This window comes from Alligator sinensis, unplaced genomic scaffold (genome assembly GCF_000455745.1).
Source record: "Alligator sinensis unplaced genomic scaffold, ASM45574v1 scaffold28_1, whole genome shotgun sequence".
Taxonomy (NCBI): domain Eukaryota; kingdom Metazoa; phylum Chordata; order Crocodylia; family Alligatoridae; genus Alligator; species Alligator sinensis.
Genome location: NW_005842133.1, coordinates 1,484,510 through 1,496,871, shown reverse-complemented (window position 1 = coordinate 1,496,871; position 12,362 = coordinate 1,484,510). Strand labels below are relative to the sequence as shown.

At 42.3% G+C, this 12,362-nt stretch overlaps 1 protein-coding gene across 1 annotated transcript in view; it reads right to left on the bottom strand.

The window, feature by feature from the left end:
* Positions 1-12,362, bottom strand: part of LOC102388691 — a 175,686-nt gene that overhangs the window by 126,450 nt on the left and 36,874 nt on the right. The window contains 6 exon segments of the mRNA XM_025205924.1: positions 3,477-3,527; positions 4,033-4,128; positions 4,131-4,325; positions 4,629-4,673; positions 5,521-5,575; positions 6,249-6,264. Coding sequence (XP_025061709.1) covers positions 3,477-3,527; positions 4,033-4,128; positions 4,131-4,325; positions 4,629-4,673; positions 5,521-5,575; positions 6,249-6,264 — 458 coding nt within the window.

Sequence of the window (12,362 nt, the reverse complement as noted above, 5' to 3'; positions counted from 1 at the left end):
CGGGCCCCAGAATTATTAATTCTCATTGTTTCTACAACCATATCCCAAACCTGACACATTAAGGCTTGGCAGTTGTAGTAAAGTCTTTTTGTGAGCAATCAGTGAAGACTACAGATTATAAATATAACTAATGTAAGCAAAACTACTGAGAATTACCTGTGGTAGGTGCCCATGGGTCAGAAGTGCCTGTAATATGTCTACCTGATAAAAGACAAGAGAGCAACATTCATACTAAGTTCAGTTTTATTTTAGAGGAACGTTCCGTGGTGATCCCATTAAGGGAAAGCAAAAAATGGCTGTACTCTGCATACATCAGCCAGCAAAGTAGGCCTGCCTGAAACAACCTTTGTTTTGATAGTATATCAATGTAACCATCAATGTGGCATGAATATTCTCAGGCCACTGGCTTTTCCCAGGGCTGTGAATTAGCACAGGACTTTTTAAGTTGCACTCTTTTCAACATTCTCGACCCCTATAGACTAAATAATTTGTTCTGAAACAGTCAGCACAGGGCATCTCATGCAAGGATATGTAATTACCCACGTTTTGTACTGAATCCTAAGTCCTTCCAGTATTAGAGTTTACATCCCGTCCTTAAGTCACAACTGATAAGGATTCTTCTGTATACTCCATCATATGCAGTTGCATAACAGAACTAACTATCTCTCTCCTTAGGTCATGTATGATAGTAAATATTAGAAAAGCTCCAGAGATTTACCTGTTGTAGCAATCCATGGTGGAAATGTGGTGGTAACACCTGTCAGTGCAATAGAGAACAATATGAAAATGAGGTCTGCAGACTAGTACTGCAAAGGACAGATTCCTACACCCAGTAATGTATCAGTATAGCCTTCCTTCCAGCACTGACATTCTCTAGGTCTGGCTTTTTCCTGGTGCTTTATGCATGCATACCAGGTTGAGAAAAACAGGATGTTATGTTCCCTCATTTGGGACCATGTCACAGACATGCTTACTCATATTATGGTAAGTCTCATTCCTTTGATGTAAAACACAAAGTAAAATTTTAAGCATGCAGCTTGTATGATCAAAGCTGTACAAAAGAATCTTCATCTGCAAAAGCTGTACATCAAGAAGCCTACTGCACAAACTTGACAAACACCCCATTGGTGAGAGCCCCATTAGGTGATGGGGCTCCTGGCACACGGATACATCCTGTGCCTGGGAGCCTCCATCAGCCTGGCCACACTCAATTCCATTGATAACTGAATAATTAATGGTTTGATAGGAACCAACCACAAAGTTATTATACATTTTCTGTCTAACTTTGTAGCTTATGCCTTTTTTATAATGCCATTAGCTGAATTAACACATGACCAGATATAAGATATGATTAAATGGTCTTTAGTGTCACATATGTCCAGGGTAGTGCATGATGCGGAATCTTGCTGAAATACAAACTACCAGATATCTGCTAGAATGCATAAGTAAAATGCATGAGAAAGACCTGGTGCAGAAATACATGGTTGATTTATGCTTGCATGCATGCCTTCATCACCGCTTAATGGAAGAATCGGCAACGCAGGAATTAAGAAAATTTCACTCACAAGATCTATATTTCAGAGCAACCTGCCAAAGTCATTCAGGTAAAAGTAAAATTAGAAAATCAAAGTAAGGGAAGGAAGAGGAGAATATGAATAGTCAAAATAAATAAAGGAGGCCTACAAACAGTAGAAGCCAGGGGCTATCACCAAGGAAGTTTACACCTCCATTGCTCAGGAGTGCAGGGAAGCTGTTAAGAAGACTAAGGCAGAGATGGAGCTAGGGCTAGCGACCAGAACTAAGGATAATAAAAAGTCCTTTTTCAAATACATAGGAGGTCAGAAGAAGGGGGCCCTTACAGGAGACGCTTGGCAATCTGGTGATTGTGGCAACCAGAAAAGCTGACCTCTTTAATAAATTCTTAGTCTCCATATTCCTGAACAGGGACCAGGATATCTCCCCCAGCTGAATTGCGGATGGACCCAGGGGAGGCACTGCCATGAATTTTACATGGTTTCCCACCACATTCTCTTAACAAAACCTTGGTGACTGTGGCATTGATGCCTACACAGTCACAGGCAAATTGGCTAGATGGTTGCTCCCAGAAAGTGGTGGTGGACGGGCCGTTTTCAGCCTGGAGGGATTTGGGCAGTGGAGTCCCCCAGGGCTTGGTCCTGCACTGTTCAACATCTTTATCAGCGATCTGGATGTGAGTGTGGAAAGCACGCTGTCCAAATTCACTGACAACACCAAGTTGTGGGGTGACAGTGGTATGCTGGAGGGGATGGACAGAGTATAGCTAGATCTAGACAAATTACAGAGGTGGGCAGATGAGAATAGGGTGCATTTCAATGCAGACAAGTGCAAGGTGCTGCATCTTGGGAAAAGGAACCAGCAACACACCTATAGGCTGGGGAACACCCTTCTCATCAACACGGTGGCAGAAAGAGATCTTGGAGTCATTGTTGACTCCAGGATGAACATGAGCCACCAGTGCGAGGAAGTGATCAGTAAGGCTAACCACACCTTGTCGTGCATCTACAGATGCATCGCAAACAGGTCCACAAAGGTGATTCTCCACTTCTATGCAGCATTGGTCAGGCCACAGTTGGAGTACTGCGTCCAGTTCTGGGCATCGCACTTCAAGAGGGATCTGGCTACCATAAAGAGGAGGGCCACTCGCATCATCAAGGGGCAGCGGGGCAGGCCCTACGAAGAGAGGCTAAAGGGCCTGTACCTATTCAACCTCCACAAGAGAAGGCTGAGAGGGGATCTGGTGGCCATTTACAAACTCACCAGGGGGGACCAGTAGGAATTGGGGGAAACTCTGTTCCCCCGGGCACCACCCGGGGTTACTAGGAATAACGACCACAAATTGTTAGAGAGAAGGTTCAGGCTGGACATGAGGAGACATTACTTTACAGTTAGGGCTGCCAGGCTCTGCAGTGGGCTCCCAAGTGAGGTGGTACTCTCCCCTACCTTGGGGGACTTCAAGAGGACGTTGGAGAGATATTTGGCTGGGGTGATATGACCCCAGCACCCATTCCTGCCTGGGACAGAGGGTCGGACCTGATGATCTGTTTCGGTCCCTTCTGACCCCAAATACTATGATACTAAAGAAAAACTAAGTTTATCTACAGTTGGAAACCATTAAAACAGCCTAAAGCAGATTCTGGATGTAGACTCACAGCCTCAGAGCAAAGCTAGCTTACTCAACAGACCATATATATTTCTTCATAATTCTACAGTAACATAATCCAGCTCTGAGACTAAAGGACTGTTATGATTGGAGCTGGACATACCCTTCTGTTGTTTCCAAAAGCATTGACTTGCCTCCTTCTACTTCCCAGGCCTAGCACTCTGCAATCATTAACATTTGCAGTGCTTGGAATGGCTTGTTGGTCCACACTACTGTGGAAACAGAGGAGGATACAGCTAATTAGATTGCAAAAAGGGGAGGAAACAATTGGAATTACCTCTTGACGTAGCCCATGTCGGCCTTGTGGTTGTGCTGGTTGCATAAGCACCTATTAAAGGAAGACAGAACAAAATGCAAGTGAGAAACACCTGTATTATGGAGATAGTGTCATTAAGGTGAAAAAAGAATCAGAAAATCAATCTGGTATAGTGTACAAAAAAAGGAGAGATTTCAGCTCACTGTCAGCTGTGCTGACTTCCTAAGTTAACTTGAAGTGAAGACAGGAAAGGCAGAAGTTCAGATCTTGATTGGCACACAGGAAGCATATCTGTGACAAGGTGCCCAACATCAGTGACAAACTCGCTTTCAACGCATGGAAAGTGAAAATCTCCACCTCAGCTCAACAACTCTCTTGTCCCTCAGCAAGAGCAGCACACAAAACAATGCTGCTACACAAACATGGCAAAACCAATTTTTGGCCTAAATCTTAACTGGGAGTGAATGAAAAGTGCTCTCAGGAGCTAGAATACTAACTCATAAAGGAGAACATAGGAGAAGATTCTAAAATAAAAATAGGAATATAGGAATATTCTAAAATAAAAAACAGAGGTTACCTGAACAGATGACACCAGCATCTTCACTATGTCCACAGTTATGGCTTTCCCCGCCCCGGTGAGGGCATTGGCCGAGATAGGACTCCTTTCCAGGTGAATATACCCAGAGCCTTGACCAAAGTAGGCACTTTGTGGGGAGGAAAGGGCGGAGCCACATCCAAGCTGCCTGCACACAACCTCAGCATCGCTGAAATCCCAGGAATCATCACAAACCGTCCCCCAGGCTCCATTGTAACTGATTTCTACACGGCCCTCGCATCTGTTCCTTCCATTCACCAGTCGGATGGTTGTTCCTTCAAAAGCACAGAAAGCAATATTTAATCTTATCAGAAGTCCTCACAGTCACTTACATGTTGGCATCTTCTTACCCCTGGTATTATCACTTTCTCTTAAACACATCTGAAGTGCCCTAGGATATCCAACTTCCTGGTGAGACACTGTGGGCCCCAGAATTATGAATTCTCATTGTTTCTACAACCATATCCCAAACCTGACACATTAAGGCTTGGCAGTTGTAGTAAAGTCTTTTTGTGAGCAATCAGTGAAGACTATAGATTATAAATATAACTAATGTAAGCAAAACTACTGAGAATTACCTGTGGTAGGTGCCCATGGGTCAGAAGTGCCTGTAGTATGACGACCTGATAAAAGACAAGAGAGCAACATTCATACTAAGTTCAGTTTTATTTTAGAGGAACGTTCCGTGGTGATCAAAAGTGAATTCATTAAGGGAAAGCAAAAAATGGCTATACTCGGCATACATCGGCCTGCAATGAAGGTCTGTCTTAAACTCAGCCCCCTGCCCAAATGCAAGAGGAAGTTTTTCTAAGCCACTTGAGCTCAATGCTTATCCACCACTTCCTGATGAGCTCCAATTAAGGTGAGTCTACAGCCCAGCCTCCTTCCATGAAGTTTTGAGATTTAATCAAAATTGGCTTTGCCTTATAGCCTGTCCCTTTACAGCACTCTGGCCCTTTCTGAAACAGCCAACACAGGGCATCTCGTCCAAGTATATGGAATTACCACAGTTGTGTACTGAATCCTGAGTCCTTGCAGTTTTAGAGTTTACATCCTGTCCTTAAGTAGCAACTGACAAGGATTCTTTTGGATACTCCATCACATACAGTTACATAACAGAGCTAACTATCTCTCTCTTTAGGACATGTATGATAGTAAATATTACTAAAGCACACGAGACTTCCCTGTTGTGGTAATCTGTGGTGGTAATGTAGTGGTGACACTTGTCAATGCAATAGAAAACAACATGGAAATGAGGTCTACAGACTAACATTATAAAAGACAGATTCCTATATCCAGATTTTTATACCCAGTAATGTATCTACAGTGCTAGTACTGTAGGCATGCATACCATGTTGAACATAGTAGGATGTTATGCTTCCTCATCTGGGACCATGTTACAGACATGCTGACTCATCCTATTATGGGCCATCTCATCCAAACACTGAAACAACAATGTAATTATATTACATACAAGAATTACCTGTTGCATTGAACCATGGTGAAATTGTGGTTGTGTTAGCACCTGTTGATACAGAGAGAAGAATGTGGAAATGAGGAAAAATTTCAATCAGTTTGAAGTAATACAGAAACTCATAAAGGTACAAATGGGCAAAATATCATACTCTTAAGAGAGGAGAAAAAAATGAGACAGAATGAGAGAGCAATGAAGATTAAGCCAAGCTTATGCACCGTGTGCAATAAGTTAGGCAGTAGAATCCAGATACTGAACACTAACTGCAAATGTCTCTAACATCTTCGTAAGGGCTTCCTACAATCATTGTTGCTTCTTAGATTTGGGGAGCTTTTGCAGCATTTAAGTAAGACTATTTTAAGCTTCCTGACCCTGTGCAGATGCATGGGTGTGCATAATCTCCTGAGGGGAGTCTCACCAAAATCTATGAGACTTCTAATCGCTGTCAATTGAAGCTTTTGCCTGAGTCTCTACTGGAGCATGGCTTCAATCATATTTCACAGTCAGAGAAATCCTCCTGAGGATGCATATTGAAACACTTTGGGTTTCTTTGTCTGTCAGCGGACTCTAACAAGAATGTCACGGTTGACCATTGCAATATTTTCCTTACACCATGTAGGAAAATACTCAAAAAAAAAGAATTCCATATCTGCACCATTAGCCTCTCCAAGGCCAAAAGTGTTCAGTATGTTTGTTTGTACAGCACTCTGCAGCTTGCACTCACCTGATCCCTCTGGGCACTATAAGAACAAAGAAGTGAAAAGCTTGACAGCAACAACTTGTGAACTAAATCTGCAATTCTTTTGGTTGTTTAAGTATGAAACTTAGATGGGCCCAAATTTGGATGATGAACTTTAAACACAGAGGGGAGAGACAAGAAAGACTAAATAAAAATGAAGAAAAATAAATAAATTTAGCCACCATTTATGAAAAGTAAAGCAGGTACATGTAAACTCCTATTCCGATCCTTTAATGGTAGAGCCAACCTTCTTAAGTCACTGCTTTTTCATGGGTGCTTGAAGAACACACAACACTTAGAAAAAAACAGCATCTTAAGCCCAATGGCCATGTAAAGACCTACAGATCTGCAGAAATTACCTGTGGTGGGCAGGACATGAAAACCTACGGGCTGGTGAGGGGTACACACATCACAACATTACTCCTTGCCAACACTGCCCCTCTGTCTAAACCCGAAAGATCGGAGTACATCCATATCCTGCACAGTGCAGCTTGTCCTGCACTGAAGATTCTGGGTGTTACTACAACGAAACTCAAAGAAGGGGGATTGAAACTGAAATCCTGGGACCTAAAATGCTGATTCTCCTTGTCACTGATAATGCCCAAAGCCATGAGCTTATCTCCTTGATTCATATTCTAAGAACAAGGGAACGAAAGGGAGGAAAGCTGGACTGTTTCAGCTATGCTTTTCTGTCTGTAGAGGGCTTACCTTTAGCAGGCTTCTTCATACTCTTCCATAACTATTGCAGTCTCTTGCCCTGTTCACAACTGCACCTATGGGGGGAGTCCAGGGGCACCATATTTCTAACCCAACAGAGGCAACTTTCTTTCAGTGAGAACTTTTACAAACTGAATATTTTCCTAGGAAGGATTTATGAGGCGTGTGCGAACAGGGAACTTTTCAATTCAGGTTCGGAATCCACCAATTTGGATGCCAGCGATTCGATTTGGAGCTCCGAATAGGGTTTCCGCTTCGATTTGGCCAAATCGGCTCCGAAGGTTTGGAGCCGATTCAGAGATTCGGCCATAGGGTAAAATGGGGAATCAATGAAATATCTATAACTGTGTTGTTCTTTGTCTGATTTGGATGAAACTTGCAGGGATGGTAGCCTCTGCTAAGAGAATGAAGCCTACTGTGTTTCATGGAGATAGATGCAGGGGTTTGGGGGAAACTGCACCCCAAATTCATGAAAGCCAAACTCATGTCACTTGTGTGTGTTATACCACAGGGGTGTTAAAACTGGAGGGATTGTAGTCCCTACTGAGGCCAGAAAGTCTGCCAAGTTTCAGGGAGATAGGTGTAGGCGTTTGGGGGAAACTGTACTTCAAGCTGCAGACAAGCACAACTCGTGACATGGGTGACACTGTGCGTGTTAAGGCGCAGCAGAGTGAAAGCTGCAGGCCAAGGAAAAGGGAAAAAAAAGAATGAATGAAAGTGAATGAAAAACTATATTTACCTGCAATATATAAAAACCAAGGCAGACAAAAAGGAATTTGAGGCAATCTCATATTTTAAATAGCCCATCATTATAGCCATCACCCAGGCAGTGCATGTGGTACATCTTTCCCTCGTGTGGGAGGGGTAAAACAGAGCTATGGAAGCAAAGTTAAAATAAGCCTACTGACCCATCACAGACTTGCAGACATGCTTACATTTCCTGCAGTCCTACTCAAATTGTAAACTGTAAACTGAAGCTTATGTTGAAAGTCTCCCAACAATTAAGACTTCTACTTTGCCTGTCATAAAGCATGCTTCCTAAAACTTTACATGTTGCTGTACACATAATCTCTGGGAGGAACTTCATAATTAATCATCAACATCAGCGCTTGTCATGGGATGGAGAATGCCCAGACAAAAGAACTGTACCACAGCACTGCACCCCTCTCCAAAGCCAGAAATGCTCTTCTAGCCTGCACTTTGGTTGAGGGCACTCTCCAACAAGCGTGAGTGAGGGAACTTAATAGTTTATAGTTAAATTTGCCAAGATGGGGGGACCCTGCCAGCCCTTTTCATTTATTTGTACATCTATTTTATATGAGCCAGGTTGAATTCTGAATGATGCTATTCAAAATTTAAGCTAGTCCAATTCAGCTATTAAAGATATTCAGAATCTGAAATACTCTCCTGCAAACAGAATGATTCACTATCACCACTTCCTACTTTACCAAAGGACTTTGGTCCACTTAAGGCTTGGCGGGTAAGTATCCTGGTGCATTTTACAGTGGATACAGAAAACACCATAGCTTCCAAAGAAATAGAGGTCAATGACATAACTGAGAATTGTCAGTTGTTGTTGGCTGTACTGTAGGATGACTAGAACAACTGTTCATGCCACAGAAGAACAACTGTTCATGCACTATACCAATGGGGAACATTTTCATTAAGGGGCTGTATTTTCTGGCAAAATCCAAAAATGACTTAGACACACTCAAAAAGGAAGAGAGAAGATGGAAAACATAAGAGGCAAGACAGCAAAAAAAGTATACCAAACAGATTCCAATTAATATATCTATTTTCCCCAGACTATGGCTGTGTGTAGATAAAACAAGGGGCACATGTGCACGACACTTTAACGTGGGTTAAATGCTTTTGCACCGCTTTAATGGTGTTGGTGTTTGCATGCATCGGCAGTCTATTGTGCAGTAATTCCAGCTGCTGTAGCACATTCGGCAGCATAATGTCCCTTAAATGACTTGGGGTGCAGCAAACTAAATACGAGCTCTGCCCGCCAGCAGCTTGCCCTCCCCTCCTCACTGCCGGAGAGGCAGGTAAGTTCAGGTGTGTGCACGACCTGGGGTTTAAAGGGCCCTAAATTGAAGCGGTGGTTTTAAAAACCCACCGCTTCATTTTAGGGCCCCCGTTTCATCTACACATGCCCTAATATTCTAAACCCCACACTCATTCTGTTATAGGCAGCTTTTATAATACTTGAAGTAATAAAAGTTTAAGCTTACTAACACTATAGATGGACATTGTATGTGTTAAGAAATCATTCAGTAGCACTTTTGTTACTACACTGAACTTATTGCAAATGTTTTGATTTGATTGTAATTGCTAACAAACGTCTCAGACAAAATACTGGCTGGTGGGAGCAAGTTAAATTTCTCGCCAAGCAGATTATTAAACAATAGTAACAATTAATGAGTTTAGTTAACTCACATTTTTCAACAGAACCCCCAAATGCCATTTAATCTTTGCACAAAATCACTGAAGGTGTGAGTTCTCTCTGTGGAATCAGGACCAAAACTGGTTTTTATAGTTTTGTTAAAATGACTTTTTTAAAAAAATGTAGCAATTTACCTGAGAGAGTCTGTAGAACTCCTGGGCAGAAGAGTAACATCCAAGTGAGGATCTTGGCAGTGCCCATCTTGCCAGAGCTCCTGGCAAAAGGGAGCATCAACATTTATAGGCTCCATCTGGAAAGGGGCATGGCTTCTTTGTGTCATCACAGGAAATCAATAAAAAGTTAATTCCTAAGGTTATTCCAAGTTATTTTAATCATAATTGACTGTTACTTCCTTATCACCAAACAAAAGTAGTATTTGAGCAACAGTATTTTCACTCCCTGGAGAAAAACCTTGGTGCTGCAGTTATTGCTATAAATTATACCAGTCATGCTATGACATCAAAAATACCTTTGGAGCCTGTGTAGTGCTTCAAGGTGCTTTGTTTTTGCAAGTTACTGCTGAAGACATGAAAGTGGGGGTTATCCTCAAGGCAATGTGAAAAGGCTTGGAGGGCTTGCAGAAGGGGTTCCAGGTGACCTGGCCTTCCTCTGAGAGGGATTCCCTTTCTGGTGCCTGAAATGTCCCGTAGAGTATGAACATGTACGTTTCAGCTAGCTTCACCGTGTACTTGTGAACATGTTACTCCTGTGAACGAGTGATTACTTGTTAAACCTTTTATACTATTCCAGAGAATCAAGGAGTTCTTGGAGACCAGACTCTGAGAAGCAGCATTTTATATCATATAGGATTGTGTGCAGATCAGCTGGAGTCACTGTTTAAGGAATGCATTGCTCTTTCTTTCCCTGAGCACTCAGAAAGATAGCAAGGGTGAGATTCAAAGAAAGACATGGGCAAACTTGAGACACCCAAGTCCAAAATCATGATCCAAAAAAGACTGCTTCAACAGTTGCTCCTCCTGCTCCTCCTTAACATGCAGCCTTTTGGAATTGTCATCCTGAAGTCCTAACTCTCTCCCTGCACCCTATGCAGAGACAAGATTTCTAACTCTAGAGTCTTTGGATTCCACTCTGGGGTCCTAACATCTAAAAGTTTGTCAAGTACTTTCTAATGAACTTCACACGTGCTTATGAGTCAGGGGCACAAGGAGGGGGAATCCTCTGTTCCATCAGTATTTCATGACTTTAAATAAGTGATCATTGGTAGCACCTTTTTCTCGTCCCAGGGTCTTCAGTAGAGTTCACCTGGGAACCACTTTAAAGAGCACGTGCGATTACCCACCTATGATCCTCTATTACATTAATAAAATATTCTTGCTTAGAAGAGGTAATTCACAATCTGTATTACTGGAGATTGGCACCTGAAATGCCTGTTGGGAGCCATCTTTATGAAAATGTGCTGTGGCACTGCGATCTAGCCGTTACAGCATGGAGGTGGCAGTCTCTTGGTTTCTCTGTCCTGGTTCTGCCTAAATTTACTGGGCATTAATACCAGTAGCAAAGGGGGCCTATACATGAGCAGTGAGGAGCAGACTCAATTAATTGAATCTGCTGGAGCATGGTAATTACCACGTTCCGGCGGACTCAAGCATTTCATGCATCCGTGTCCTCGCACTGAAAAATGGCATTGGGGGCACTTTAACTAAAGCTTGTTTGATGAGCTTTAGTTAAAGCACCCCCAGCACCATTTTTCAGTGTGGGGATGCTGACACACAAGACGCTCCAGGCACTTTAATTAGAACGGCTCTTGGAGCTGTTCTAATTAAAGTACCCTCCCCCCCACTCTCGGAGCATGTGAATAAACATCCAAAGTGACCGTGAGCACATCACTTCAATTGAAGTCACTGAAGAAGCTTCTGTTGGGAAGGTCCATGGGAACTTCAACCATACCAATGAACTTCATACATTGTGAAATCCTAACTAGCATGTCTGAAAGCTTATTTGAAGATAAGTCACTAGAAGACAAGGAAATCAACTTGGAAAAATGTTGATTACATACATATCAGAGTACATTCCTGATAAGATATTAGGAATCTGTGCTCCTAGAACTTCTACCTGATTCAAAGCAAGTGGAGGTAATTTAGGAGAATAGACATGACAGTGCTATGGAACATCCATTTTAAAACAAGTATCTAAAAAAACAAACCTGCCTGCACAATACAAGCATCTTCCAGCACTATTTGCTTCAAATACCTATTTATCTCAGTCTGTCCTATACTGGATTTATCATAAAGTAATAAATGCTGCTTTATGAATGATTAGTAAAATGATTCAGCTACTGACATCATAGCAATGTCACATTTACAACAGTCCCAGGACATTGATCAGACTTTTGTACTGAACTGGCATAGCCATTATCATCAAGCTGGTCTGGCTATACAAAGAGTTGCTTTTCCCCTTTCTGGCTTAGGCAGGGGGTTGCACTAGATGTCTGGAGGTCCCTTCCAGCCCGACTTCTGTATGATTCAATGATTTTCTTCCAGTCTGAGAGCTGGAAAGAATTTGGGCGAAGACTAAATTTCCCCTACAAGCCAACTACTGAGACCAGGAATATGATAACAATTTTGCAGATAATCATTTTTGGTCACAGGTGTGATTTTTTACAGAGAGAGTCATACCATTAAGGCCCCAGTGTTACTACAGTTATACCTGAGTAAATATGGCTTATACTTGTAGAATAGATCATTACCTTTCCCATATAGGAGTAAGTCCTACAGTTGTATAACTCTATCCACAGTGAGGAGAAAAGGGGGTTGCAATGTTCCCTGGGCTAGAATAACTACTTATACAACTTCTTAATGTAGACGCATCCTGAGTAATATTTTGTGGTTTATAAAGGAGAGCTAGGACTTAGCTAACAGAACATTTAAGCAAAACATCTGGTTTGCTGTAGTGTCATCGCAAGGAAACATGCT